The sequence below is a fragment of the Nematostella vectensis genome, chromosome 1 (genome assembly GCF_932526225.1).
Source record: "Nematostella vectensis chromosome 1, jaNemVect1.1, whole genome shotgun sequence".
In the NCBI taxonomy this organism is placed as follows: Eukaryota; Metazoa; Cnidaria; class Anthozoa; order Actiniaria; family Edwardsiidae; genus Nematostella; species Nematostella vectensis.
In genome coordinates, this window is record NC_064034.1 from 4,911,623 (window position 1) to 4,938,522 (window position 26,900).

At 42.2% G+C, this 26,900-nt stretch overlaps 4 protein-coding genes and 2 long non-coding RNA genes across 12 annotated transcripts in view; 3 read left to right on the top strand and 3 right to left on the bottom strand.

Moving 5' to 3' along the window:
• Window positions 1-15,803, bottom strand: part of LOC116621173 (striatin-interacting protein 1 homolog) — a 29,025-nt gene extending 13,222 nt beyond the window's left edge. The window contains exons 1-11 of the mRNA XM_032387175.2: window positions 15,668-15,803; window positions 15,528-15,600; window positions 15,178-15,252; window positions 14,091-14,222; window positions 13,570-13,613; window positions 13,377-13,453; window positions 13,236-13,304; window positions 12,832-12,938; window positions 12,311-12,438; window positions 11,404-11,666; window positions 10,875-10,940 (exon numbers count right to left, since the gene is read on the bottom strand). Of these exons, the coding sequence (XP_032243066.1) occupies window positions 10,875-10,940; window positions 11,404-11,666; window positions 12,311-12,438; window positions 12,832-12,938; window positions 13,236-13,304; window positions 13,377-13,453; window positions 13,570-13,613; window positions 14,091-14,222; window positions 15,178-15,252; window positions 15,528-15,600; window positions 15,668-15,745 (1,112 nt within the window). The 5' untranslated portion in view covers window positions 15,746-15,803. The remainder of the gene's footprint in view (window positions 1-10,874; window positions 10,941-11,403; window positions 11,667-12,310; window positions 12,439-12,831; window positions 12,939-13,235; window positions 13,305-13,376; window positions 13,454-13,569; window positions 13,614-14,090; window positions 14,223-15,177; window positions 15,253-15,527; window positions 15,601-15,667) is intronic.
• On the bottom strand, window positions 604-3,244 carry LOC116621183. Its single transcript, XR_004297360.2, has 2 exons — window positions 3,172-3,244; window positions 604-874 (listed from the first exon to the last, which is right to left on the bottom strand). It is a non-coding gene; the product is annotated as an uncharacterized LOC116621183 (long non-coding RNA).
• LOC116621176 (protein snail homolog Sna) lies at window positions 3,325-5,303 on the top strand. The gene is made up of 2 exons (XM_032387186.2): window positions 3,325-3,682; window positions 3,948-5,303. The coding sequence occupies exons 1-2, from the start codon at window positions 3,598-3,600 to the stop codon at window positions 4,658-4,660; spliced, it is 798 nt and encodes a 265-aa protein (XP_032243077.1). The 5' UTR covers window positions 3,325-3,597; the 3' UTR covers window positions 4,661-5,303.
• LOC116621181 lies at window positions 5,508-13,571 on the top strand. Of its 2 annotated transcripts, XR_007309751.1 has the most exons (3): window positions 5,508-9,580; window positions 9,853-10,094; window positions 12,265-13,571. It is a non-coding gene; the product is annotated as an uncharacterized LOC116621181 (long non-coding RNA). The 2 variants fall into 2 exon arrangements; XR_004297358.2 differs by having other exon boundaries at window positions 5,508-10,094.
• Window positions 15,804-19,563: 3,760 nt separating the features above from the next.
• On the top strand, window positions 19,564-24,276 carry LOC116621146. Of its 2 annotated transcripts, none has more exons than XM_032387121.2 (5): window positions 19,564-19,745; window positions 21,678-21,809; window positions 22,050-22,200; window positions 22,975-23,439; window positions 23,852-24,276. In XM_032387121.2, exons 1-5 carry the CDS (start codon window positions 19,679-19,681, stop codon window positions 24,189-24,191), a joined length of 1,155 nt encoding a protein of 384 aa, XP_032243012.1. In that variant the 5' UTR covers window positions 19,564-19,678; the 3' UTR covers window positions 24,192-24,276. The 2 variants fall into 2 exon arrangements, with proteins under 2 accessions (XP_032243012.1, XP_032243013.1); XM_032387122.2 differs by having other exon boundaries at window positions 19,565-19,745; window positions 21,648-21,809.
• A 918-nt stretch (window positions 24,277-25,194) lies between these two features.
• LOC5517160 overlaps window positions 25,195-26,900 on the bottom strand; it is a 96,018-nt gene continuing 94,312 nt past the window's right edge. For all 5 annotated transcript variants that reach the window (XM_048725729.1, XM_048725728.1, XM_048725725.1 and 2 more), the window contains 2 exons: window positions 26,606-26,888; window positions 25,195-26,221 (listed from right to left, as the gene is read on the bottom strand). In XM_048725729.1, coding sequence (XP_048581686.1) covers window positions 26,050-26,221; window positions 26,606-26,888 — 455 coding nt within the window. In that variant the 3' untranslated portion in view covers window positions 25,195-26,049. The remainder of the gene's footprint in view (window positions 26,222-26,605; window positions 26,889-26,900) is intronic.

The window sequence follows — 26,900 nt, forward strand, 5'->3', positions numbered from 1 at the left end:
CTTCCCTTCACCTTAGACCGATTATAATCACATATCTTAACTATCATACGTGCTACCCTCGATAGAGCGACAAGTTTTGGTTGTGATGTTGTTTACACTGTAAAATCACTCTAAAAAGAAGGAATTTATATTGAAACAGAAATGTGTTTATAGTATGGGCAGTTGTCCAGTGGCGATTGAGGGAGGTAAATCTTTACCGACCTATGGCACTAGTAAGGGGTCTAGATATTGTATATGGAATTTGCCTAGCTCGCGTCCTTAACAAGCCGTGGAAACTCGGCACTACCCGGAATAAGACCGGTTCTATTAAAGAGGACTCTGGACAACTCGGAATGAGTTCTGTGCTAATCGAGAAGGACTGGTTACGACTCGAAATGAAGTCAGGTTAAAAGGACTGGGAACCATCCGGAATGAACTCAATGCTATTTGAGGGGACTCAGGACCATTTGGAATGATCTCAATGCTATTTCAGAGGACTCGGAACCATTCGGAATGAACTCAATGTAATTGGAGAGGACTCGGAACCATCTGGAATAATCTCGGCGCTATTCGGTAGCACTTGTTACCACTCGGAATAAGCATGGTGCTATTCGGGAGGACTCGTTGCCATTCGGAATAGATTTATTTAGGGAAAGGTGATATTTGGGAAGGGCAAGATTCCATTGAAGCTGATGGATTTCCTTACAGGAAGTCCAACAGTAATTTTCTCCGCTTATCCGCTTGTTCCAGGAATACAAGCTCGTAGAATCAGAGCCCAAAAAAAACTTCTTGAGTTCGTGGATAATGAAAATAGACAGGTCTATGGTTAGGCAGCTGCTTTAATCTTGGCCGACGTCAATAAGATTTCAACGTTGGATGACACACGGCAACGACCCTAGAAATGAAGAGGCGATTAACTGACGATATCCCACTTTTAATAACAGGTTCACTTGTGCAGGCTACGAAGGCATTCCACCAGGCGTTCTTACCCGGATTTTCTTTTACTGGTACGAATTGTATCTCGTTCCACGCCAAACGCTGCCTCACAGCTCATTTACGAGCACAGAAAGCCCGGTAAGAACGGCAAACAGAAAGCTCGGAAAGAAGGCCTAGGACCAGACAGAGCACAGGAAGCCCGGTAAAAACGCCTAGTACTAGACAGAACACAGGAAGCCCGGTGAGAGCGCCTAGGACTAGACAGAACACAGGAAGCCCGGTAAGAGCGCCTAGGAGTAGACAGAACACAGGAAGCCCGGTAAGAGCGCCTTGGACCGGGGTAAACACAGAAAACCCGGGTAAGGACACCTGGGACTAGGCTAAACACAGGAAAACCGGTAAGGACGCCTAGGACTAAGCTATAAGCCCATACCAATTTTATATGCTTTCTTGGAAAACGAGGAATTTCAGAGAAATTGGCTCTTACAATCTATTTTATATTTTGGAAGATAGCGGATTCAAACATGTGCAAATAAAGAGAAGAACAACAACAGTAACGTAACCTAAGTAAAAACAACTTCGAGATAAAAATACCTTCACAAATGAAAACGCATAAAAAGCTCTAGCGATACAGGAAGCGCTTTAAAAATACATCAGATATTTACAAAAACAAAACACTTCGACATGCGGAAGAGAAACAAGTGTTCATGTTTTGTTATGGCCAACGTGATGTCGGGGTCTCGCGATTTCCATATATGCTCTAGGATAAATATGTTTATAGATATGTGTGTTTGTATAGTTACGTTTTATTTACGTTTTATTAGCGCGTTGAGGCGCAGATAACAACCTTTTTTACTAACGCTTGTAAGACATTTGCTATCGAAGGACTATGCTTTTAGAGGTGTGACGAGAAAAAACCCTTAGCATTTTCCACAGAGGACCCTCACTAAACCAAGGCCTTACACGGAGAGTAGAGTAGAAAAATAAATAGTATGTTTTTTTTACACGGGTAACATTTCTAGTAACATTCCCGAAAAGTTGTTAGGACCCCAAGGAAAGAATAAAGAAACTTTGATCTGGCAATAAATTAACACAGAATCGTATCAAGCTGAAAAGGCTTATGCTTAAGTAAGCACAATGCTTGAGAATACAGCGCTTTCTTCTTCGCTTGCAAAAATCACGCCGGAAATAGTCATTTAGACACTCTTGGCCGAGCGCCAGCCATGACTCCCATTCAGCGATTAAACCAGAGTTACATACTGCGTCAACACAACATAGCACATTCACCGAAACAATAATTACATGTATGTGATTAGCATGCGTGACTCCGTGAGTGCGTTACGCTGGAATTGCGTCACCTTTGGGTTATGATAAAAGGCAATAAATGTAAAGCAATCAAGGGAGGTTATGCCTCGCTAATAACCTGTCTGTGAACCACATTTCGGCAAGCTCGTAATCCAAAGAGAATAAAGAATTCCGTGTTCGGGACAGGGGCGGGTTCGACTTTGAACCAATCGGTCAAGGGAGGAAATAATCGTCGCGGGATGAAACCATCTGAGCCGCTTACAAACGAACTGTGAGGTTTAGAGACACTGTACTAAAACCTCGGTAGATTTAACTGGAAGAGCAGTGTAAATAACAATCGGCAAATGGAGACAAGACAAAAACCTGCCGAAGGATCATAAAAATCAAGCATGCCCGGGGAGGTTAGATGATAAGTCAACTGAAAAAACCTGCAGTTTTGCTATCACGTATATCATATGTCACAGATAAACATGCATCGGCTAAAATGCAGAATACCCGTCCACTTATTTGCATTTTCCTTGTATTTACTGTCTCGTTCTATAGAAATCGAGGTGTGAAGTCTCATTGTTAACTTTTTGTGGACGGGTATTCTGCAGTTGCTCCCATGCTTTTCTAATATTTTAATGGCACCTAGACTAGCAGAAGTGTTTTTGTATCCTGCAATGCTAAGCTTTAGCATCAGCTACGCCGGAAGTGTGTGAATAAAAATGAGGACTCATTTTATAAAATAATTTCGCACAAATGCATGCGCACTGGTGGTGCCTGCCCCGTGTCAAGATGCGTCCCCTTTTTGCCCCCTTTACAATATATGGGCAATGGTTAACGCTTAGTGTGAAACAAGTGTTATCATAGTGATGGTGGCGCTTGAAGAAAACTCCGTGACGCCCTGTCTCAGTCGCAACAACTCTCAAACTACTTCCGATCGTCACCTGTCTAGTATGCGGAAATTACCGGAATCCTGTGCAGACCGAAATCGCATCAGGAAAACCTCAAAACTCCCTCTCGCTCGGGACGTCAGATAAGTCGCTCTCTGAGTAAAGGCGAATACGACGCAATCAGCACAATGTCGCGCGGTCTAAAAATAACCGCCATATTATAAGCAAGCTGAGGCAGCAAGTAGAAGTGACTAGTGATTACGGCTGGTTATTGACCGAGTGCTGGGAGATTATTCACAGCACAGGGCTAGCCTGTCATCAGAGCCGTGTGTGTGTCAATGTGATCTGACAGCAATCAAAACCTCGTGACGTGATCGCTAGCGGCGGGACCAGCACAGTACTGGCTCAACACTTAGGAATGCAGCACGAACAGTAGGACCGAGCAGTAAAACCAACAGGACGCGAGAACACGACTCAAAACGACACACAGACCTCGGACAAGATGCCCCGCTCGTTTCTAGTCAAGAAAACATGCGATAAGAAGGCTCTCTTGCTCCGTAACGGGCCGGTAATGACGCGCGAGGAGGGTGAGTATTTGCAATGCCTGTTTGTGCACTTGTTGTTTTTCTCGCCGCGGGTAACAAGTGTACTAACACAAACTCGTGATTCGCTCGGGTGTTCGCTATTCTCGCCGCTACAAGAACCAGGCATACTATTTCGCTGTTCTATTCAAATGGAAATTTGCTGTAGAGTGGGTACATTGGGTTTATTTAGGCTCGACGGGCAAGAAATCGATGCGTTATCATTGGCATACCTTAGGACTTAGCTCTCGACATTTTATTCACTTGATAGGAGGCAAGAGCGTAGAGTCACACCGCAAGGGTAGTTCTCCCGAGAGAGTGGAAAATGAAGACAAGGCGGACAAGCGATTGCAATATTGGAATGGTTTAGGAACCAGCCTGGTGTACCCGGCTGAAGTGACTAGCGTTCCTGGCTTGCACAATAAACCCACCGAATTCTGCATAGACGTGAAATACGAGCGCTCAAACACCAAGGATGATGTTGACATGGGCCTAAGCCGGGAGCTGGAATACGGCACGAAAACTGCGTCTTTAACCGCGGAGGAATCGCGACCCAAACACCAATGCCATCAGTGCAACAAGGGCTACTCCACACCACTCGGTCTCGCCAAACATCAACAATTCCACTGCAACACGCACCACAAGAAATCGTTCACCTGTAAGCACTGTGACAAGATCTACGTGTCCCTGGGTGCACTCAAGATGCACATTCGCACGCACACTCTACCGTGCAAGTGTTCTATATGCGGCAAGGCGTTTAGCAGACCGTGGCTGCTTCAGGGACATATAAGGACTCACACAGGAGAAAAACCATACCAGTGCACCAACTGCAAGCGAGCGTTCGCTGATAGATCAAACCTGCGCGCTCACATGCAGACTCACGCGGTGGTAAAAAAGTACTCGTGCTCGCGGTGCAAAAAGTCTTTCTCTCGAATGTCGCTACTCGTCAAACATGAAGACTCGGGCTGCCCGTCACAAGGATAGATAGAGGAGTTAGCTATCCTGCCAGTTAAATCACCCGCTGATACGCCAAACGACACGCGCAACACCTTACACTAAGCGCTGTGTGCCCAAAGAGACCATATGTACATAGTTATCGAAACAGATCACTAGAAGGACTCACTGAGACCTTTAGAGAATTATAGTGAATGCATAGTTTGAACGTGATTGATAGAGGCTATTCACATTATCCAAGGGATTGGTATTCAGAATTAAGGCGATTATAATTATCAAAGGTTGATGAGGAACTCGTAGATCTGCAGGTAATTATCAAGGTAGTGACGCCGCCGAGCTCGATATCATCGCTTGCAAACGCGCAAAAATCCACCCAAAGGAATTCTCTTTAGTTTATTGTGCAAAGAATAATACGCCATTTCCGCTGGCGGTGAAAGAGTTGAATAGGGCATCCGTAGGTTTCCTGGCGCGGGGATGGGAGCCGCTGCAGGTTGTGTAAGAGACTGGTTGAAATACGAAAAACAGGTTCGTTGAAGATAAGACCCCGCGCCTGGTCTATCGCACCGATAAATTTAATCATGCCAAACACAAATTTAATCCACAAGTGGGGTGAGATATGTTATTGTTCTTGAGACTGTAAAGAGGCTTTCATAATAAAAAAAAGTGCCATTTGTGCAGGTGATTTGCGTTATAATGTGGTGCTGGTTTGGGTTTCGCCTCCCTGCAACAGGTTGAATATGTCAATGAACGCTATTCTGCGAAGCGATAAGGCCAATCACTGATACAGCGATGCTTCTTTTTGATCGCAATCGCATGCAGTTAAGCGTAGTGAGCAAGCCAAGCGATATCTCGCACACATTACCCAGTGCATGCGAGATATAAACAGGCCATGGGTAATCAACCCGAACAGCGCGCCAATGGTGACGAAATAATCAATACGTTACGCTAGAAGTTTACACGCACATCTATCAACCAACACACAATGGTCCAATTCAGCTGCTATCGAGCGCAGTTTATTTTTCTGCGACGCTGCAGGATAGTGGTCCAATGGGAAGGTCTCAGCGCGATAATGCAGCGTCAGTAGAGTTGAGATAACACTAGAAAGGGTCGCCCTAATGAGCCGCAATGTGCGTAATCAAGTGCACACGAACAATGCCGGTACCGAGCGAGGTTTGACCTCCACGCCACGCCTGGCGCTCGCAATAGAACTAACACCTGCACAAAGGCACTCGTTCACGAGGCTCGCACCACCTAGAAATACTGAAGCAAGTCTTCCAAACGACAATCAAACATCTGAGCACACCCCATTTCCTTTATTTGGCGTTAGACTCGCACCCGTATAGCGCGTTGATGTGGATTTAGTCCATTAGAATGTGCCATTAGTCTCGCACTTGCATACTAGCCCGGGCATCAGGTTTCGCCTGATGTAATTACATTGCCTTTTACGGCCGCGTGACTCCAAAGTGTTTTCGAGGGATGTTCACGGATATCAAAGAAGCACGAGGATTTCCTGAGGGTTAGTGAGCATGCGGGTCATGCCGTAAGGACTGGACTGAGGTTCAAATCATGCGAGACGAATGTCCGAGAGATTTTTCCTTAAACCTATAAAATGGCGGCAGACACGCCACTACACTTCGCGCAGAGTCTATTAAGTTTCAGCATTGTGATGTCAGGCAGTATATACGCCTAAACTAGTGACTGTGAAATGGCGCAGAGTCTATCTGGTTTCAGCAGTTGTTAGGCAGTATATACGCCTACCCTACTAACTATGGTCTATCCGGTTTCAGCACTTGTGAGGCGGTAAATACGCCTAAACTAGTGACTGTGACATGGCGCAGAGTTTTTCTCAGTGGTTTTCAGGTCGCACCCCGTGGGGGCGGTCACTGTCTCAGCGCGTATTCTCCGCATGCTATTGCCCCCTGAAGAGCAAGCACTGCTTTGCTAGCAAACCGCTAGATTCCAGCAGACTATAGCGCTCACCCTCGAATAGGACCAATACACATGTTATTACTCCCCGCAATAACACAATCAAGACTCTCTTCTATTGCAGGGTTTCAAATACTTTCTTAAGCAATAAGCTAATATTCAACACGCAAAACCGTTAAAGTTTTGTTGCTTGAAATGATTGTCGTAGTCATGAATATGAGAATATAGTCCCAAGGTGACGGGTATTGGCCATAAAAGCAGCAGTAACAGATAGCCCTCCAATCGACCCTTTACTGATTATTGCACTTGCAGCAAGATCAAGTTTCCATAAGGCTATTATTGACCTTCACAATATTAAAGAGGTACTTTCCTTGTTCGAGCAGAGATTCTGAGATCTATGTTTCGAATTAGAAAAGATTATAACGGAGAATCGCTAGCTGTGGCATGCTTGCGTCAGATTGCATTCGCGCAAGTAAAAAAAAATAGGACATTCTCTCTCGTGAATGTGTGGAATGTTTTCCTGTTGTCGTAAGATTGTTTTATTCATATATCGGCATTGTAAGTAAATCACACACTTTCTAAAATCAAAGACAAAAGACATGATGAATACTTTGTCTTGAGAGTATCTCGAACGCGAGTAAACGCTGGCACAGGTTCAATCGAGACCTCTCAGTGGCCATGTGATCAGGCAGTCTGAAAACGTTAATCTAAACTCACTGATAACGCGATGGCTGGCTGTTGCGCTCAAAATAACCGATAGTGCCTGCTTGAATGATAATAACTCGTCGAGATCACTTCCGAGGACGAATTCCGCAAGAGATACCGAAAGATGCAAACTAGTATTAGCCTGAGGGGTCAGACCATGAGCGCAGTGACGGTTGCAAGGTTTGGTATCCTAATCGATTTTTAGTGTACTTTGGATAGAAACACTAGAAATCGCCAACTAAAGAGTTTCAACTGCAGAAACTCTTAGTTTTTCTTTCACATATATCAACTACTCAGCGACACTTGTTTTGAAAGGTATTCATTTACCTCATGGTATTTATAGCACTATTGATGAAGGAGTAAAGGTCGTCAATGCCTAACCATGGGTTATATGTCCCATTCTTAAAGGCGGAAACGTATCGTCCAAATAAACCTCACTTCTACTTAGGCCCTATCAAACTTGGCTTGGCTCCCAAATTCTGCATGGGCAGGAACTCTGCTAAGATACTTAACTCGCATTGGGTTATGTAGCGTCTGTACAATCAACACTTGCTTCGCCCCCGATCATTTGACCTTTGCGACTTTTCTGTAAATATTCAACACGCAAAACAGTGAAATATTCAGAAGCAGGATATGGCATATTACGGGCATATTTTCCACGCGTATTAACGTAGGTTCTTTAGAAACCATTAAAAATACATAGCTTAACCTCGGGGGAAATCGCTATCTTAAGCCTGCTCATTTCCCTGCTAAAAGAAGTCCCGAGGACACCTCTGTTGGGACATGCACATGTGAAATAAATGCCACCATGGGGCCTTTCTTCGAGATTTTCGGTCTACTTCAACTATTTTGCGCTGCAGCGGTGTACAAATCGCGCTGCTTCCATAGAAAAGTCCTTTGTTCCCACAGTGCTATCTGATGTCTGCACGACAGTGGCTAATATCGGTGATTTGGAAAATGCGCAACAACTGATAACCACCTGTCTGTCGCGGGAGGAGACATCGGTATACGACATGATAGTCACTCTATAACGCCGCCATGTAATAATCATAGCTCTCCTTAAAGGGGAAACGGAGTGTTTCCGATAAACAGACTGACACTTTTCCTGAGACTAGAAATTTCTAGTGCGAAATGCGAAACGGGACCCTAGGGAGAAAGGTTTTTATTTCAAGGGGAAATAAAAACAGGGGATTTTCAACACTGGTGCCAGGAACTCAGGGTGGATTTTTAAACAACGCTGGCTCTTACACTAATCCTCGCATCGTCTAGGGATGAGCGCCGACCGGAAGTGAGTGGTCATGAGGCGAGCACGCTCCGTCTAGAGTGCGTCCAGGGGCACGACATAATGATTTGCACTTGGGCTGTGTGTGTGCACTTGTTTTTGAAAAAAAGCGCTCCGCTGCGTGTGGTTTTCCATGCGTTCATCGCGAGATTAAACGAGAAAAAAAAAGCGCTGGTTAAAACATGATTCTAAAAAACGGCGTTCTGCAGGCAAATATTACATCAAATATATAGTAGAACAAGATTGCTGTTTTATCCTTTCTCTTTCGACGCAGTCACGAAAAAAAAAACTCCATCCAAAGGCTAAGGTTAAATTTGAGGCTACGCCAGGCCCCAGGGGCGAACAGGATAGCAAAAAAAAAAAAATAATAATAATAATAATAGGGGCCATAGTAATCGAGTAAAATTGTTGGAAGGCTGTGGTTCACTGCGACAGTCTGTGGGATTATCTCTTATCGTAGATTAGTCGGAATAAGAGGGACTAAAACAGAGAATATGGCGGAAAGTGGCGGCATACAGAAGTGACCGCATGCTCGAAGATCCCGCGTACTTTGCGGGCGCTCTCGGAGTGAAGCTCGAGACTCTGGTACCCCGCTCCCAAAGGCTGCAAAGTACGCTGGACCTTCGAGCATGGAGTGACCGTGGATTCGTTTACACGTAAGGACTCTTACATTTGACCCATTTCCTGTTTCCCTCTACTCTACTCTATAATTTACCGAAAACAAGATTTACGTAAGCCAGGTATGCATGGAAGGTCTAGTGCAAACTGCAGGTGATTGAAAAACAACTTGCACAGCACTGCGAGCGCGCGACGACACGTGATAAGAACACTCCGCTGGCTGTGGGGACCTGGTGAGGAATTCGTGAACAAAATTCCCGCCAAAGACAAGTGCAGAACTCACGAGCCATACACTCATCAATGCGAACTTTACCAAACTGTTTGAGGAAGACAACCATTTTCATTGTAGGTTGATTGACAGTTCTCTTAATACGCTGTGACAGATAATGGCTTCCCAGATGCTAAGACCGCGCAACAGGGTTTGTGTGGCTATGAGTATTTTATTTGTTTTTATATCGAAGTGCCGATTTGACAGACAGGTTGATTGACAGTTCTTTTAGTATGCTGTGACAGCTCGATGGTTTTCCAGATTCTGGGCCGCGCTAGGGTTTGTGGGCATATTGCTTATTTTTGTAGCGATTCGCATGTTTTCTGTCTCAGGAATTCCAACCAAGAGAACCTTGCTTGTCGCAGCGCCATGACGTAAGTCCACATTAGAGTGGGGATTAACGTCTGTTGTTTGTTTTTGTAGCGAATCGCATGTTTACTGTCTCAGGAGTTCCAACTGAGAGAATCTGTCTCGGTGGTGTGCGACGGTGTACGGGTCACGAAGCCTGGGTTTTTGCTACCAATGCGAAGTTGTTTTCTTAGAAAACCAAACTCGTCAAATCCTTCTCCTAATGGAAAATCTCTTCTGTTTCTGAGAGGGCTAAAGTCTAATCTCAAGTGCATGACAGCGTCTAGGAACACACGCAGCCTTATCTAGAAACACAGGTAGATACGTCCCTATATAAAATACGGATCGTGCCAATTTACGGGTTGTCCCGGGGTCTGAGTCGACTGTTTCAAGGCGTTCACTTAACATTCCGCCAAACAACATCTCTGAGCTCCGGGGACCAAAATGACAATGAAAACGTCTGTACGATAAATATTTGAGGCGCATTCACTTTGTCTGTTTTGTATTCCAAGCGGTGTTGTCACTCCGCTTTTCCGAAACACGAAGATACGTGACGAGGATTAATGACGAAATTGGAAGTATATTATATGTAGTTGAGCTTTGCACAAAATATCTAAGTTGAAACCCTACAAGAGAGAAACAAAAAAAAAACTTGCCGTGGTCAGGTATAATTCGAATGGCTGTGTCTCCTCCCTCCTAATTTAGCAAGAAGGGTAATTACACTGCCAAAGATGTCATTTATATTACATCAAGATCCGTAACCCCAAGAAGCCAGAGAGTAATTTGAATGACTATTAAGTATTTTAAAATACACTTTAAAAAAATAAGGTTATCCATTAGAAACTTAATAACCATCTAGAACATGTGGAACACGTTTGCATTTACTCCCAGTCCCTCTTCTGTATAGGTATGTACTGTACGATACCCCACATCATCCCATACATTAGAGTAAAAGGGCCTATGCTGTTCAACAAACCAAGAAAAGAAGTTCCAGGATTTACTTTTGCAGCGGGAATTGGGGGGGGGGGGGATTATCCGAATCCCCAAATTATGCCTACGCACTGCTTGCCACCTTGAATGGGTGCTATTATACTAACCTTCGCAACTGGAAGCCAACAAACTTGATGCGGGTATTATCTAGAAAATTGTCGAGATCTCTCCCTCTGGGAACAGTATTCAAAGATTTATTAAGTGGATAACGATAAACAATTGAAATGATTTGAAATCATTAAATTTTTCTCTGTTTTATCATTTGAGTTTTAGAGTCCTCGTTTGCATTACTCTGACAAAAAAGTTGTACACCTTGTACATTGTCATTTGGGTATTTTGTTATTTAAAAAAAAGATCTCGTTCACGGACCGAAAAACGGCTTTTTTACGTTTCATGAGCTGAAACGAACAGCATTATTAAAAAATATATAACTAATCCAAATAATGATCTAAAACAAATTACGTTTCACAGACTTAGCTACTGTAAATTTCGATTTACTTACACTCAAAACTGATAAATCACGTTCAGTAAAAAGTAAAAATGTCTAAATCTCATTTCACAAAAATCTTTAACCATCCTGTTATATGACTTTTTATTTACTTAATCGAATAACCAGGTTGAATAAAAAAAACTCACCTAACTTTAGGTGTTGGTCGAGGCAGAATCCGGACATTCTCTCTCTCCTTGTCAAACTGGGCCACCTCGTCAACCATCAGATCTCCTACTGGCCTCCCCCCACCACCTACTATGGGGGGAGGGGTGTGGGGAGTGGGAACCCTGCTGCTTCTGCCTGCCAAGGGTGGTGCGGGGCATTGCTCCTCATATGTCGGCGGGAGACCAGCTCGGACTCTTGCCTCTCGTTTAAGCACTTCAATCTGCTTGATTCCACCCAAAGAAGCCTGTAACAAGGATTAAATTCCAGATTTTAAAAAAAAACTTTGTAGAATGGTGTTCGGTTTTTATATTAAGTGTAAATACCGGATCTGGCAAAAAAAATATATAGTCAAATAGTGTAATTACAATCTTCTCAATTGTTTGAGGAAACTAAACAAATTTGTTGTTCTATATTTTCACATATGTATTCACATATATACAAAAAATATATATATACAACCAAAAGCTTACTATACAGGAATTTCTGAACATCTGTTCTATTTTTCAACACCTTTTTGAGACACCTTTTCAACATAAAAATTGAATAATGCAGAAACCTTCTCTACCATGTGGACACAGTATAACAAACTCACAAGTGAACTTTGTGTTGTCCTATAATAGGTATCACTCAAAACTCACATAAAGAGATTTAAAGAACCCTGGTCAGCCACACCTATTTATTTCAAACCAATGTTGGAAGAAAAAACTAGAGAGGAAATCTTAAAACAACTGCCTAAAAAAACAAATGATTCATCTACCGAACTCAATCGAAAATATTGCAACAGCTATTGCAATTAAGCCTGTGGAAATGGATGCTTTCTCACACTTTTTACTTTGCTATAGGATGGCAAAATGGCGGCTGTCAGAAACTCTTTAAGACCCAACTCACAAGAATAGTCTTCCATAGCATGATCAGCACTTTCTTAATGGGGAAATGAGGAGAGCTGCCTGCACAGAACTTGAGAACCATCTCAAACAGTATGACAGCTAGGCAGTCATCACCTACAATAGGCAGGCCTAGAAAGAGAGTGTTGAATACAGTGGGACCTCAATATAAAAGTACTTGATGTTATTTTAGTTTAATCATGTAAATATATAGCAATTATGGCAAACTATAGCAAACTGAAAGTGATTTCTTGTCCTATCCTGTGGTACAGTATAATACAGAGAACTGATCCTGATTTAATTGTTTTCCTGTTCCATTGCCATATTATCATATCCTCTACAGGGTTCTGTTTCATATACAGTGAAAGCAAAATTGTAGAAACTGTTAGAAAAATAAATTAGGGAAGGAATCACATAGATTTTATGCAAGCCCTTTTCACAAACCCTGATTTTTGGTTTGAAAAGTCGGGGCTCACCCAAGCTATGCACTAAGTGATGCAGGCAGGACAGCAACTAGTGACTTACTTAATTCCTGGCAGAAGAAGTGTTTGATTGACTTGGATTCTGGTGTGTCAGTCTTGTGTGGCACACGCATCCACTCAACCATTGTGTAAAGCAAATTCAAATAGATTCTAGAAAAATGGAAAACAGTTAAAAATAGTTTGAGCCATCATTTATTAAACTTTGCAAATTTGAGTTGGCTTACACCATCCTGGGAGCTTGAGTAACAGTTAGAGATAATTGTACTGTAACAAGCATTTCACTGTATGTAACTTTATATATATATATATATATATATATAGTGTTGGTTTGAGAAAAATACAAACTACATAGGTTTCCCTACAGGTCTGTTTCGTGGTTGCCCACTCATCAGGGGATTTTATATATATATATATATATTTCATAGCAGAGTGCATAGCAAACACTACCTGATATTAATGCTATCAACCATGGATATTGAAGGCTTGTGAAGGGCTGATGTTGCAGCCTGACTGTCACTGTAAATCAAAGGCAAATGTGAGTCAAGTATCTATAGATCAATCACCAACAAGGTGATCTCACAAACTCACTCAATCTCCATTTGTAACATCTGCACAATGACAGGGAATGTCTCAGTCTCATAGAGAAGGAGGATATTCTGATTTGTCTGCAAGAAAAGGGTTAAACCATGATAATCTGGTTAAACATTAGATTATATTGTTACAGTTTTAATTTAAATAATGAGATACTGCTCGTCACAAAACAAAATCTAAATATACCCACCCAGTATTCTTGTTCTTCTTTAGTGCTCACTTCTGCAAAGTTTCCTATTTAATAAAATACCAGCACACATTGAATTAAACACCTCAAGCCTTAGATGGCAGAGCTACTGTACAAATTAAATTTATTTGCTCAAAGATTTTCAATTGAACTTTTGAAACTACTGTTCACAGAATAAATTAAGTTGAATACTTTCCAAAATACCTTTAGGACCACAGAGTAAAGTTGAGAACTAAAAGTGTGAAACTAAATATGACAGGGTAAACCCAAGTACATGTACCATACAACTAACGTGTAGCGTAACAATAACATTAACCACCAAGCATAAACCTTCAAAATTGTCATCCTTTTATGATCAGATTAGTTATCATGACATGCATGATAAATGATAATAACAATAATAATTTAGAATAAAAAGTTATGAATAAACAATACTAGTCCAAAATACATTTTACTATAAACATTGTGGATTTGCAAGGACACCTTTCTACGACTTTGGTTTATTATCATTGTATTATCATCACCTTGTGCTAAATAAAGCAAGATCCTAGCAGAAGAGACCCTGACATCAGGGTCAACAGACTCCACATGGTCTAGTATGCTCAGGATGTAGGCACGCCGTGACTTCTCCCCACAGCGGATCCACTTGCAAGACTCTGGATGTCACATTGAGTTATAGAAAGAGTAGTATTCAATGATAGTAAATATAATCTTAAGGGCCTATGGTACTATCTTTTGAGTCCGTTGCTAGGGAAATTTGTTTGTTTTATAAAAGCTTCTGTTTTTTGTTAAATCTCTTGGATCTTTCAACATGAGTGTTTTAGACATAAATGACACAAGTGATGACATCATCTGACCCCTCCCGTGGTCACATGACCCAGAACAGAAAAAACATGCAGGAGAAGCTACTGTTCAAATCTAAAATACTTTTTTTCTGCAGAAATATTCTAACATCACTATTTTCTAAAACTTCACGCATCGGAAAACATATAAAAGTTGCATTTTCTTTTACAAAATGTCGAAAGTTTATTTTAATCTCTTTGAAAAAAAGGAAAAAAGAAAATTAGAACTGGAGTTTCAAAGAAAATAAAAATAAAAAGAAGACTCAACCAGGGATTGAAACCGGAGCGCTTGCTTACGTGTCAAAGGTGCTAACCACTGGGTCAAGCTGGAAGGTGCATGGCGATTTTAGTCTATTTAACCAAATGTAGCGTTTTCCCCTTTCGTAGCAATGAGATAGTACCATAGGCCCTTTATCTCACAATAAGTGTGCTATTTTAGTCAAATTTTGATACGGGCTAGGAAGCAATGCTAAGTGTATCTGATAACTATTTTTATAGACTGAGAGGTTGGTGAGCCTGTGATCTGACACGGCAATGGTTGAAGGGATAGAGTAAAGACTGCTTTATTCTTACTGTGAATGTTTCACAGGTTACCAACTAAGTAAACATCTAATTACATATAGTTTTACACTGACAGCAAATAATGTACTATAGCCAGGTGGTAAAATAGTACACTGGCCCACTTTTTTCTTAGAGCAGAAAGAGCACAATATGAAACTGATTCAACTGAGAAAATGGAAACCAAAGTAAAAAAAAGGAAAATAATTACCATGCTGATAGAAGTCGTTTTCAAATGCGTCCTTGTTTAGTGCGAATTCTGCCTCCTCAGTATAACTGTACAACTCTGAAGGACAAATTGTTAGGTTATAATAATCAAAATATTTTATCAACGCATACTTATTACAAGGGGAGAAAGGCGCTTAGGTCCTCTTACTACTTTTACCGATACATTCGTAGATATTGGAGTTAGAAATGTCAAGACCTGGAATTATTCTCTCAGAAAATCTAAGTCTGACGCACGTTCGTGCGTTCGTCGCCTTTGGAAGTAATAACAGCTACACTGCAACATGTAAGGGATGTACGTATAACTGTATAAGTATAAAGTAGACATTTTTTTACCGGCGATCTCGGCAGACAGTTCGTCCGTATCATCGTACTCAAACTCTACATCGGGAGATGTGTCTATCTGACCCTGGGAAGCAAAATTCACCATTTGTATTATAGGGAAACTTTGGAAGGGGAAAGTAGATAGTAAATACCTCGGATTCCCGGCGCTGGCGGCGTAGAATATCGCGCAGTTTAGGGATTCCGCGCTGCTTTCGATCACCGCCGTCCATTTTGTTTTGAGAATGAAGCGCTTTGTGACCTCGCCTTTCGCTTGGCAGAGGAGAAGGGCCTGGAAACCATACAAAGGTGTAGGAGTTTTATACACCTATTCCAAAAAAGTTTGACGATAAGAGAATGGAAAAAGGAACAAAGTTTGGCCAATAATAATGTTTCCGTGTATTTAAAATTCGTTCATTCATTACAAGGACCTCGCCACAACTTAATTTAGCCTCACTCAATGTCATTAACTGATACAAGACTTATTTTCCCTAACCAGGGGTGTTTAAAAGCACACTAGCATACACACATTGGCACCAGTCGGGCCAAAACGGGACGCTAGCACAGTCCATTACCCGTGCAGTTCGGCAACCATGGACAGCTGTTTCGTCCTTATTAGGACTCGTGTATGGTAGTGTGCTTTTAAAGTCCACAGGGGTGTTTGGCAATCAGATAGACAAAGGAAATTGTTATAGTACCAAAAGAGCTGCTTATCACCTATAATGATGATCTTTAAATAAGATATAAAGCATAGGGAAGGTGGATTGCAGAATGCTCAAATTTGCGCCGCGAGTAAAATCACATGACACTGTAAATGGCGATTAAGAGCTTTTTACAAGTTACACAAATAAAGCTTAAAAATAAACAAAGACATTTATTTGGTGGACGAATTCGTGATTCTTGTTTCAGGGATTTCTTGATTCAGGGAAAAGTGCACGAGTTTGTGACTCCTTTCAGGGAGCTGTGCTTGAGTTTGTGACTCCTTTCAGGGAACTGTGCTTGAGTTTGTGAGTCGTTTCAAGGGGACTATGCGCGAGTGAGTATTCGTTTCAGGGGACTATGCGCAAGTGTGGGACTCGTTTCAGGGGACTATGCGCAAGTGTGGGACTCGTTTCAGGGGACTATGCGCAAGTGTGGGACTCGTTTCAGGGGACTATGCGCAAGTGTGGGACTCGTTTCAGGGGACTATGCGCAAGTGTGGGACTCGTTTCAGGGGACTATGCGCAAGTGTGGGACTCGTTTCAGGGGACTATGCGCGAGTTAGTGACTCGTTTCAAGGGGACTATGCGCGAGTTAGTGACTCGTTTCAAGGGGACTATGCGCGAGTTAGTGACTCGTTTCAAGGGGACTATGCGCGAGTGAGTGACTCGGTTCAGGGGACTATGCGCGATTTAGTGACTACTTTCAAGGGGACTATGCGCGAGTTAGTGACTCGTTTCAAGGGGACTATGCGCGAGTGAGTGACTCGTTTCAAGGGGACTATGCGCGAGTGAGTGACTCGTTTCAAGGGGACTATGCGCGAGTGAGTGACTCGTTTCAAGGGGACTATGCGCGAGTGAGTGACTCGTTTCAAGGGGACTATGCGCGAGTTTGTGACTCGTTTCAAGGGGACTATGCGCGAGTGAGTGACTCGTTTCAAGGGGACTATGCGCGAGTTTGTGACTCGTTTCAAGGGGACTATGCGCGAGTGAGTGACTCGTTTCAAGGGGACTATGTGCGAGTTAGTGACTCCTTTCAATCCTTTCAAGGGGACTATGCGCGAGTGAGTGAGTTGTTTAAGGGGACTATGCGCGAGTTAGTGAGTTGTTTAAGTGGACTTTGCGTGAGTTTGTTACTCGTTTCAGGAGACTGTGCGCGAGTTTTTTACCTGTGTTAGGGATTCGTGCAAAAGGGAGGGGAATCAAATAAGGGGATAGCCACTTATTGAGACTTTTACCCATTCTTTTAACCATTTTTAATACAAATTTGCTGCAGCCTATTCCAATAATGCTTTGAGATCATCTCACGATTTCTTGTGAGCTTCATGCACATTACAGCACATCCAAAACCACGTCTGATTCATTTTCTACCATACCAAATATACGAAATCTTTAGCCTAGGCACCAGAACCTAGAAGTTATATAAGCAGTTTCAGGGGACTAAAAAAACCTTAATAAACACTTAGAGGCCGTAGACGGTCGCTCGCGATACAGGCCATGGACTCTTATCCTATGACGTTCTCTGAGTTTTTTCTCCGTGAGTTATTTTTCGCATATTTGGACCCCCCCCCCCCCTCTTTAATGAGGCATGTGTCTAAAGCAAACGTTTGAAAAAAAAAGGTTGTTTCGTTCTTTTCGGGTCCTGGCTAAACTAGGAGACATATAGCGTGCGAGTTTACCCACCGCGAAAATTATTGTAGCGCGCGCCAAATCTTGTAGCGACAAAGAAATGTTTCTCATATCCGTCATGTTTTTGGCGAAACAAGGAAACATTTAGGGGACATGTTTAGTTTTGGCAGGCCTTTACGTAAAGGATAACCGTGATTCATGTGCTGGATGTAGTCGTTATTTCTCATTTGCCTTGGTCGGCTTCTGAGTTTTTTTTATACCTCGATCTCGTTGTTGAGACGTTGCTGTTGCCTCATTATGACGTCCTCAAATTCTTTACAGGCGTTTAGATGTCTTGCGCTCGCTATCGTATTCTTTTAGCTCCATTTAAGACTGCGAACATCGTTCTGTATAAGAAGGTTAAAATAATTCAGTAAAATAAAGATGGGGTTTGAACAATAACAAGTGTGGATTGAACAGAAATTACCTCCATGGTCTTTATTTGTCGACATAAGTTTGTTAAGCACTTCGCGTGGCCGGATGACGATTTCCTCTTTTTCAAATGAGGTCTTAAACCATATGCTTACCCTGTAACGACGGGCTGTCTTAGGGTTCGTGCATTTTCGGGACTTGTCAACAACCGAGTAGATTTTCCTGTTCACACTTCGAGCGATCACGTCAGAGCCGCGGGTGTTAACTGGTAGCCGAGGCATACTAGGGTTTTTTTCAAAGCATCTTGAACCCCAGTTGACGAGAACGCTCTTAGGTCCCACAGCGCTCTTCCGTTGATTTGAAGAATGTATGGGTCTAGGTTACAGCTTTCAGTTAGCGGGACAGACATGTGTATATTTCTAGGGTCGATCGGGGTTTCTAAGAGCTCTGAAAAGAGCTCCCAGTCGACGAGCTGGGGTTGTGATGAAGACGGCATTGTATATGTGGTGACCAGAAAGGAATTCTAACAACAAACAAGCAAGTGTATGTCGCTTTTATTTAAAAACAAAACAAAACAGAAAACAATAGAGGCGGTTGGGTATCAATTACGTTTCAATATTCAAATTCAAATGCACCAAACATCCATGAAAATTATCGTTTCTTTCTTGTTATCAACAAGAAAACACCAAACATCCATGAAAGGTATCTTTTCTTTCTTGTTATCAAAAAGAAATCAGAATTGTGACAAAACATGTGAATTATCTTCTCCCCACCAGGCTAATTAGGATTTTATAAAAAAAAAAAGGTGCTTACGTACGGTTCTTATACGCGTGTTTTTGTTATCCTTCTAAAAAAACGCAGGTTTTACAAATCATTAAAAGGCATTGTAAGCGAAATTTCACAATGGTTCGCGGTCTGTTTCTGCCCGGTTTATTTGGTTGCGCACTAATTCGAGTCCGGCGCGCTATGCCTTGCCACGTGACATTCTGCGCGAAGCTTTGCAAGAGAAAAGTGTGTGCTAGTTTGTGACGTCAGTAACCACCGCGCGTTATAGTGACGTCATAAAACCCCGCTTGTTAGTGACTTCAGTAACCACCGCGCGTGTTAGTGACGTCAGTAACCACCGCGCGTGTTAGCGACGTCAGTAACCAGCGCGCGTGTTACCGACGTCAGTAACCACCGCGCGTGTTAGCGACGTCAGTAACCACCGCGCGTGTTAGCGACGTCAGTAACCACCGCGCGTGTTAGTGACGTCAGTAACCACCGCGCGTGTTAGTGACGTCAGTAACCACCGCGCGTGTTAGTGACGTCAGAAACCACCGCGCGTGTTAGCGACGTCAGTAACCACCGCGCGTGTTAGTGACGTACGAGTCCTTTATGACGTAGATATCATTACGCGTTTTAGAATGGCCACAGGGACGCGAAAAGATGGGAGGACGGAAGTTCTGGCGATTTTTTGTCGTTTGTCTACTGTGCGCTACATTTATCATAAGTGGTGAGTCCGATTGGTTTACGAAGGCTGTGGCGTGGGCTTGAGCTTTCAGAGAAAAGAAAAATCGCTGGATACTCGAGCATGAAAATGACCCCTCTCCGCGATACCCAATTTCTCCCATTGGATTAAAAAAAGGAAAAAAAACAGTCAATTTATCCAATAACCATGATAAAAATGAGAAAATGCTATACAGAAAAAAAAGAAACTATTAGGCTGTTGGCTGAGAATAGAACCTGACCATACAAAAAAATAGACCATACATCCAGACGTGCGCTGAATCACCGTATGGCAGCTAAAGCTTTACGGCTAGGCTGGAGATTTCGGCCCCAACACCGCTATCTAACGAACTGTGTAACACAAAGGTACCGAGGCACCCGCGCATTAATAGGGAGGCAATAACCAGGTTCCTAGCCCTTAAGACCTTAGTCTTATACGGTTACGCCACACACAGCTCGCTGTGACGTAGGACGAAAAATATTGGGGTCCAGTCGGGCTCCTCTGGGTCTCTTGGGAGGCCACTCCGTCCAATAGCAGTATTGCAATAAAGATGCACGTGCGTATGACTTCTTTTGTGTGCAACAACAAAGATCAAATTGAGTTACTTGTTATATACGTTGAATAAGTACCCTTGCACTACAAAAGTCTATCGAACGCATTTTTGAGAGTTGAATTTTTGAGATTTGAATTTTTGGGAGTTGAATTTTTGGGAGTTAAATTTTTGGGAGTTGAATTTTTGGGAGTTGAATTTTTGAGAGTTGAATTTTTGAGAGTTGAATTTTTGAGAGTTAAATTTTTGAGAGTTAAATTTTTGAGAGTTGAATTTTTGGGAGTTAAATTTTTGGGAGTTGAATTTTTGAGAGTTGATATCTTGGGAGTTGAATTTTTGGGAGTTGAATTTTTGGGAGTTGAATTTTTGGGAGTTGAATTTTTGAGAGTTGAATTTTTGAGAGTTGAATTTTTGAGAGTTGAATTTTTGAGAGTTGAATTTTTGAGAGTTGAATTTTTGGGAGTTGAATTTTTGAGAGTTGAATTTTTGAGAGTTAAATTTTTGAGAGTTAAATTTTTGAGAGTTGAATTTTTGGGAGTTGAATTTTTGGGAGTTGAATTTTTGAGAGTTGAATTCTTGGGAGTTGAATTTTTGGGAGTTGAATTTTTGGGAGTTGAATTTTTGGGAGTTGAATTTTTAATTAAGAGTTGAATTTTTGTGAGTTGAATTTTTGAGAGTTGAATTTTTGAGAGTTGAATTTTTGAGAGTTGAATTTTTGAGAGTTAAATTTTTGAGAGTTAAATTTTTGAGAGTTGAATTTTTGGGAGTTGAATTTTTGGGAGTTGAATTTTTGAGAGTTGAATTCTTGGGAGTTGAATTTTTGGGAGTTGAATTTTTGGGAGTTGAATTTTTGGGAGTTGAATTTTTAATTAAGAGTTGAATTTTTGTGAGTTGAATTTTTGAGAGTTGAATTTTTGAGAATTGAATTTTTGGGAGTTCAATTTTTGGGAGTTGAATTTTTGAGAGTTGAATTTTTGGGAGTTGAATTTTTGGGAGTTGAATTTTTAGGAGTTGAATTTTTGAGAGGTGAATTTTTGAGAGTTAAATTTTTGGGAGTTGAATTTTTCTATCCTGTAATTATTCCGATTGAAACTTTTCCTGAGCAACTTGTATGGCGAAGAAAAGTCATCGTGGGCATCAGCACTTTACCATGAAGGAAGAATGATATGTAGTTCCGTCGTTGTAAAATTGGGATTTGGGGTTAGAGTTTAAGAAGAGTTTAAATTGTATAAGGTACAGAAATTTAAGGCAAGTGTTTTTCGTCGGGAAGAGTGGGTGTAAGTTTATTTTCATGGCACCATTATACTCATAGCTGAGTACTACTACTATTAAGTGCTACTAGCTACTCTCCTCCTTAGGCTCCAAGGTTTAACCTGGGTTCTCATTAGGATATGCCGCGGCTGGATTTTTTGGACGTCAAGCTATTGATGACAGTCGACCGACGTTAGAAGAGTCCAGACTGCATGAAGGGACGAAATACGGATATGGACACCACAGCAACAGACTGCCTCGAAACATCCGTAAGACCCACCTTTAATAAGTACAGATAGATATCATCATGCTCATCAGAATTTTGAATTTGGAAAGTCACGGCGGCTAGGAGGGCTGGAGAACGGGGTGAGAGTGAATGTCTGATAGCATTTGCAAGGAAATTCATGTTCGAAAGTTTAAAGGAGGACGCGGGCGAGAAGGGAGTGGCAGGTAGAGGGGGGGCTCCACTCCAGGAAGGGTATTTAAAACCTGTTTCTAATGTCCCATAGTCGATGAAGCCAAAGGTCACATGGACGACATTACAACAAAACTACAATGGCTAAAGGAGAATTTCCGCTATCTAGCAATGATCGTGGGCTCATGCCTATTCCTGATGTCTAGCTTTGCTATGTACCGGAAGTGCAGACGAGGCGACCAGGGGTAAGTTATGTGGAAATCAGTCGTCGTAAAGCTAAGTGCAAACTAGCGACATCAAACTTATGTAAAAACAAGATGCACAAATATATAATATGCTTCGCTTGACGACTGATGAAATTAGTCTCCTGTTCAGCCGGCGCTTTTTGGGTCGACACCTGATATTAGCTCCTCCCTTATGAATATAAGCGCCTCGCTTAAGGGAGAAAACTGAATATAAGCACCTCGCTTAAGGGGGGAATATGAATATAAGCGCGTCGCTTAAGGGGGAAATATAATGGATATAAGCGCCTCGCTTAAGGGGGGAAAAGTGAATATAAGCGCCTGGCTTAAGGGGGGAATATGAATATAAGCGCCTCGCTTAAGGGGAAAATATAAATATAAGCGCCTCGCTTAAGGGGGGAATATGAATATAAGCGCCTCGCTTAAGGGTTGAATATGAATATAAGCGCCTCGCTTAAGGGGGGGAATATGAATATAAGCGCCTCGCGCCTCGTGTTGCACTCACTCAACAGACTTCGATTTAGAGGGGAATACTGACAGTTCGACCCGCCAAAACATGTCAAGATTAAAAGCTTGTTTTGTTATCTTTATTGAATAAAACTCATTGGGTGTTGTAAAAATGCACTTTTTGTCCAGAAATGAAGCGGGTTTTGACCCTTATTTGACAGTATGTTTGATCGTGCGGGCGAATTGGCATAACATAATGACATGAGAGAACCGGGTATCGCCTCGCATTATGCATGCCATAACTATTGCAATCTGTTTTCTGTACTGCAGCTATTACGATGACGATTTGCCTGTGAATTATATTGTGGTACAAAGCCACCCCAGCACACCGAGCCAACAAGGCCAACAAGCAAAGTCAGATAACAAAGCATCTACCTCCCCTCCCCCTCCTCCTCGACCACCTCCCCCAAAGGCGAATTCGGATCTGAAGAAGAAACCCAGGAAGACAAAAAATTTCAACAAGGGTGAAAAGAATAAGGCTACGAGACAAGGAATAGCGGAAATAAACAGGAAAGCAGACCAGGGTGCCGGCCTTCACACGACAGTTGCCATGGTAACGGATGACGACATGATGTCACGCTGTATGAGTGACAGCGGAGTTGGTAGTGACTCAAGCCACGAGGAGCTTTTCCATGATGTCAGAGACGAGCTGGCTCAGGTTCGACCCACACTCAGTCTCTTACAGAGGATGTTTTCTCCTCGGGGCAGCCGAGAACAACTCGCACCTAAGCGCAGGTGAGAAACTGTAACGGAGGTCTTTGATTACGATACATACAATTACCTGGCTATAACGACGATAGTGGTCATATTCGGTAAAAGGTAAAGCTAGTACACAGTAGCAGCGTGCGTGCGAGGAAAATATCGACATAACATATCGACGGTTCCGTTTGCTTATCAAACGTCTATATTAAACCTTTTGTTCTTGAAGAGTAGAGAATTATAATCCCTCCGGACCCCCTTTACTACAGGTCTATTACCACCACTAAGCTATCCTATCGCCCGTGGATTATGCTAAACATGTCATTCATGATATGATGTAAACGAAGCATGAAGATGATATTAATGCACATGATAATACCAAAAGAAGGAATAATTTATTGCGAGTGTGTTAGTCTGAGTCAACTGACATAAATGCTCGATTCCACAGGAAGACCGTGATTGGCGTTATTAACAAAGGCATCCCACTCTCCTGCTATACCGAGATGCTCCAGATGCACGTGACAGAAATCAACATGCGCGAGAGAACGAACGACCACCCCGCGCGCTACATATCGGAGGCAAGGACGCTGGCTCACGCATTACAGGCTCAAGACCGCGCGTTTACCGGAAGTACATGCAAAGGTCCGTTTCCGGTGTTTGGAGAGTTCCGAGTGAACAGATGCCTCTCGGCCTCACTGTTAGAGAGGTGCTCGCAGTATTACCCAACGGCCTCCACGCGCACTGACCTGCCAATCAAAGCCATGACGTCACAATGTCGTCATGGATAACTTTATCCATTCTCAGGATTGTGTTGTCTCTTTAAAATAAAATAGACAGTTTTCGAAAATATATAAAAACCTATTTCTAAAACAATATTTGGTTGAAATTGTCTGAAAGTAGTTTCATTTAAACCCCTTGCTTTGCACTTCCCTTCATTGACACCCCTTTGCTTTGCACTTTATTTCATTTAAACCTCTTTTCTTGCCCCTTCCCTGTATTGCTGTCTCTTTCTTTCTTTCTTTCTTTCTTATTTTCACCTTTCCTTCCCTTCCCCTCCCCTCCCCTCCCCTGGGAATGAAACAACAACAGTACGATACACTTTGCATCTCCAATCACTCGTGAGGAAATCGATAAACATCTGTGTATTCGAAAAGGTATACTTATGATACTCGCGCAAAGGTCGGACGTGGCGAGGCTCAGCACGAAATAAGAGGCATGTGTCCTGCCTAGGGCTGTACACGGAACTTCACCTTCAATTGTTCTGTCCTACACCTAAACCTCGATTTTTTTCTCACTTTTTGGATAAATAACACACCATATATACCTCAACTTATTGCATCTGTCAAAAAGACTGACTTGAAAATAAAAGAACGAAAACTTAGCGCTTAATCCCCTTTAAATAATACACCACCTTTTTTTAACACAACCTATTAAATTTTCAAAAAAGACACCTGGAAACGAAGAGAAATGAAAGAAAGAATCATGTTTTTCTGGAAACTATGCTTTTGTCTGATTTATCTCACCTTGTGATACGTGCTGTTAACTCTTCGAAAAGCCCCTTGGAGTGGCGGAACGTGTGTTTGAGACACAGTGTATAAGCCACAACGGGATAAGGCAAAAGCGTATCGAAGGGGGGTAGCGATGGGGTGTTGGGAAGGGCTCGAAGAGCTTTTCTAAGTGACGGGCCGTGTGTTCGGGACACAACAGGATAAGACATCCCTACCCCCCTCGTGCCTGTGTGGGGGGATGGGTCATGTGGATTGTTATTATAAGCCTTACCAATCCAGCATAAACTTTTGAAAATAACTGGGTTTAATATACCAACGTATACTACTGTGTGAAATATCTTTACCTCAGAACATAAATAATAAGAATAAAATTGAACTTGTCTATATGGCGTCAGGTGCTTTCTTTACTTGGAATGCGCCTGATTGACATTCGTAATGTCGTATTGTTCTTGGGAAATTACAGTCGTTTTCTCGACAAACTCTCAGAAGATATATGCGTCATTCACTGCAATCTGTCCCGAAAATAAGTGTTTGCTAGCCGCTAACCCAATGTGAATTTAGAAATATAAAGTGAGATTTGAAAGTGAAATTGCTCAATACAAACGTCGAACTACAAAAGCAACAAAACTTTTGCCGTTTGATATGTGAATCAAGCTAAAGAAACGTTTTCCAGAGACTTCAAGATGCAAAGCTCACACATTTAAGTAGTTTCTGGACTTTTGATTTGTGCCTTTGTTTTTTACCGATCAACGAAATAAATGTTTTCCTGGAGACTTCCACTTATCTTCAAGATGGATAAAATTCCACACTTGCTTGAATTCAATTTTTCTTACAAAGATGCTAAAAAAGTTTATTTCTAAATATAGCCATCTAAAATTAATCTTTCTTTGAAAAATATAAGATAGTGATTAACTATATATTCCCACACTTTTTATGTTCAAACACAAATGTTCACTTTTTTTCTTGGTAAATACAAACCTATATTTCTAAAAGAATATTAGGGCGAAATCGGCTAAAATCAGTTCAGGGACCGTGAAAATTACTATTGACATTATCATTGCCACCATTCTTATACCCGCTGCATCTTTGCTTTGAAATAAAAATATTATTAGTTATTCGTCCGCCAACACATTTTAAATTAGCACTCATTCTCCAGACGGATGTTGGCGGTCGAGCGGAGCCTGTTCATACGTCCTTTACGCATGCGCGGTGGTGGTTGGTTTGGGAACCTGGCCATGAGCAGGCTCTGCTCCAGAGGACTGGCCCGGGGCCCCTTTTTCCCCGGTTTTTCGGTGATCAGCACGTACCGGCTGTGGATAAGTAATTTGTATTGCGTTAATTAAAAGGGTCATGTTATGCGTCTTTCGTGGGCCAAGGTTCTAACTGTCTGTCATTAGAGCCGGAAACTAGCCGAAGAATCCAGTACAAATCTCTATGGTTTTCCTGGCCATCCGCTTTCTTGTGGTAATTGGTGATCGAAGGATATCTTAGAGGTGGTTGTCTATGGTCGTGATTATATGATCGTTACGTCGGGTTATTTGCTGTATAGTTCCCTGTAACGGTTCAGACTTAGTCAGTCTTAATCTTTCCAAAATGGTCACCTATATATAAGTTGGTCGTTATGGTAAGGCTCAATCAGCTGTTTGTTGCGGGTTAATCAAAATATGTAGGTCGCTCTAAAGAGGTTAACTCACCTGCACTTGGCCGGTATAGAAGCAGTAGCCGAGCGCGGCATAACATTTGACAAATCCGCAACATCGTGTTCCGACGACCTCAAATCGATGATGGACCGAGCGACCGGCGAGAGGGTACCGACAGACGACCGAGGCCGTAGTCGTAGGCGAAAAGCTCTCTCCGAAGACAGCTCCTGTTCTCGCAACTCACGCGAGACGACATCAGGAGCCCCAGGAAACGGAGGGTGGGGCGAAGTGGATGGGGTGATGAATTCGATCGTCTTTTCCGAATTGTTGAGTGTATCTTTAAACATGA

Bases quoted from the DNA above. Each gene is read 5' to 3' on its own strand.
- LOC116621146 (XM_032387121.2), top strand. From the start codon at position 19,679: ATGGGAGGACGGAAGTTCTGGCGATTTTTTGTCGTTTGTCTACTGTGC. The intron at 19,746-21,677 runs GTGAGTCCGATT...GGTTCTCATTAG, and splicing joins CGCTACATTTATCATAAGTG to GATATGCCGCGGCTGGATTT. The intron at 23,440-23,851 runs GTGAGAAACTGT...TCGATTCCACAG, and splicing joins CAACTCGCACCTAAGCGCAG to GAAGACCGTGATTGGCGTTA.
- LOC116621176 (XM_032387186.2), top strand. From the start codon at position 3,598: ATGCCCCGCTCGTTTCTAGTCAAGAAAACATGCGATAAGAAGGCTCTC. The intron at 3,683-3,947 runs GTGAGTATTTGC...TTCACTTGATAG, and splicing joins GGTAATGACGCGCGAGGAGG to GAGGCAAGAGCGTAGAGTCA.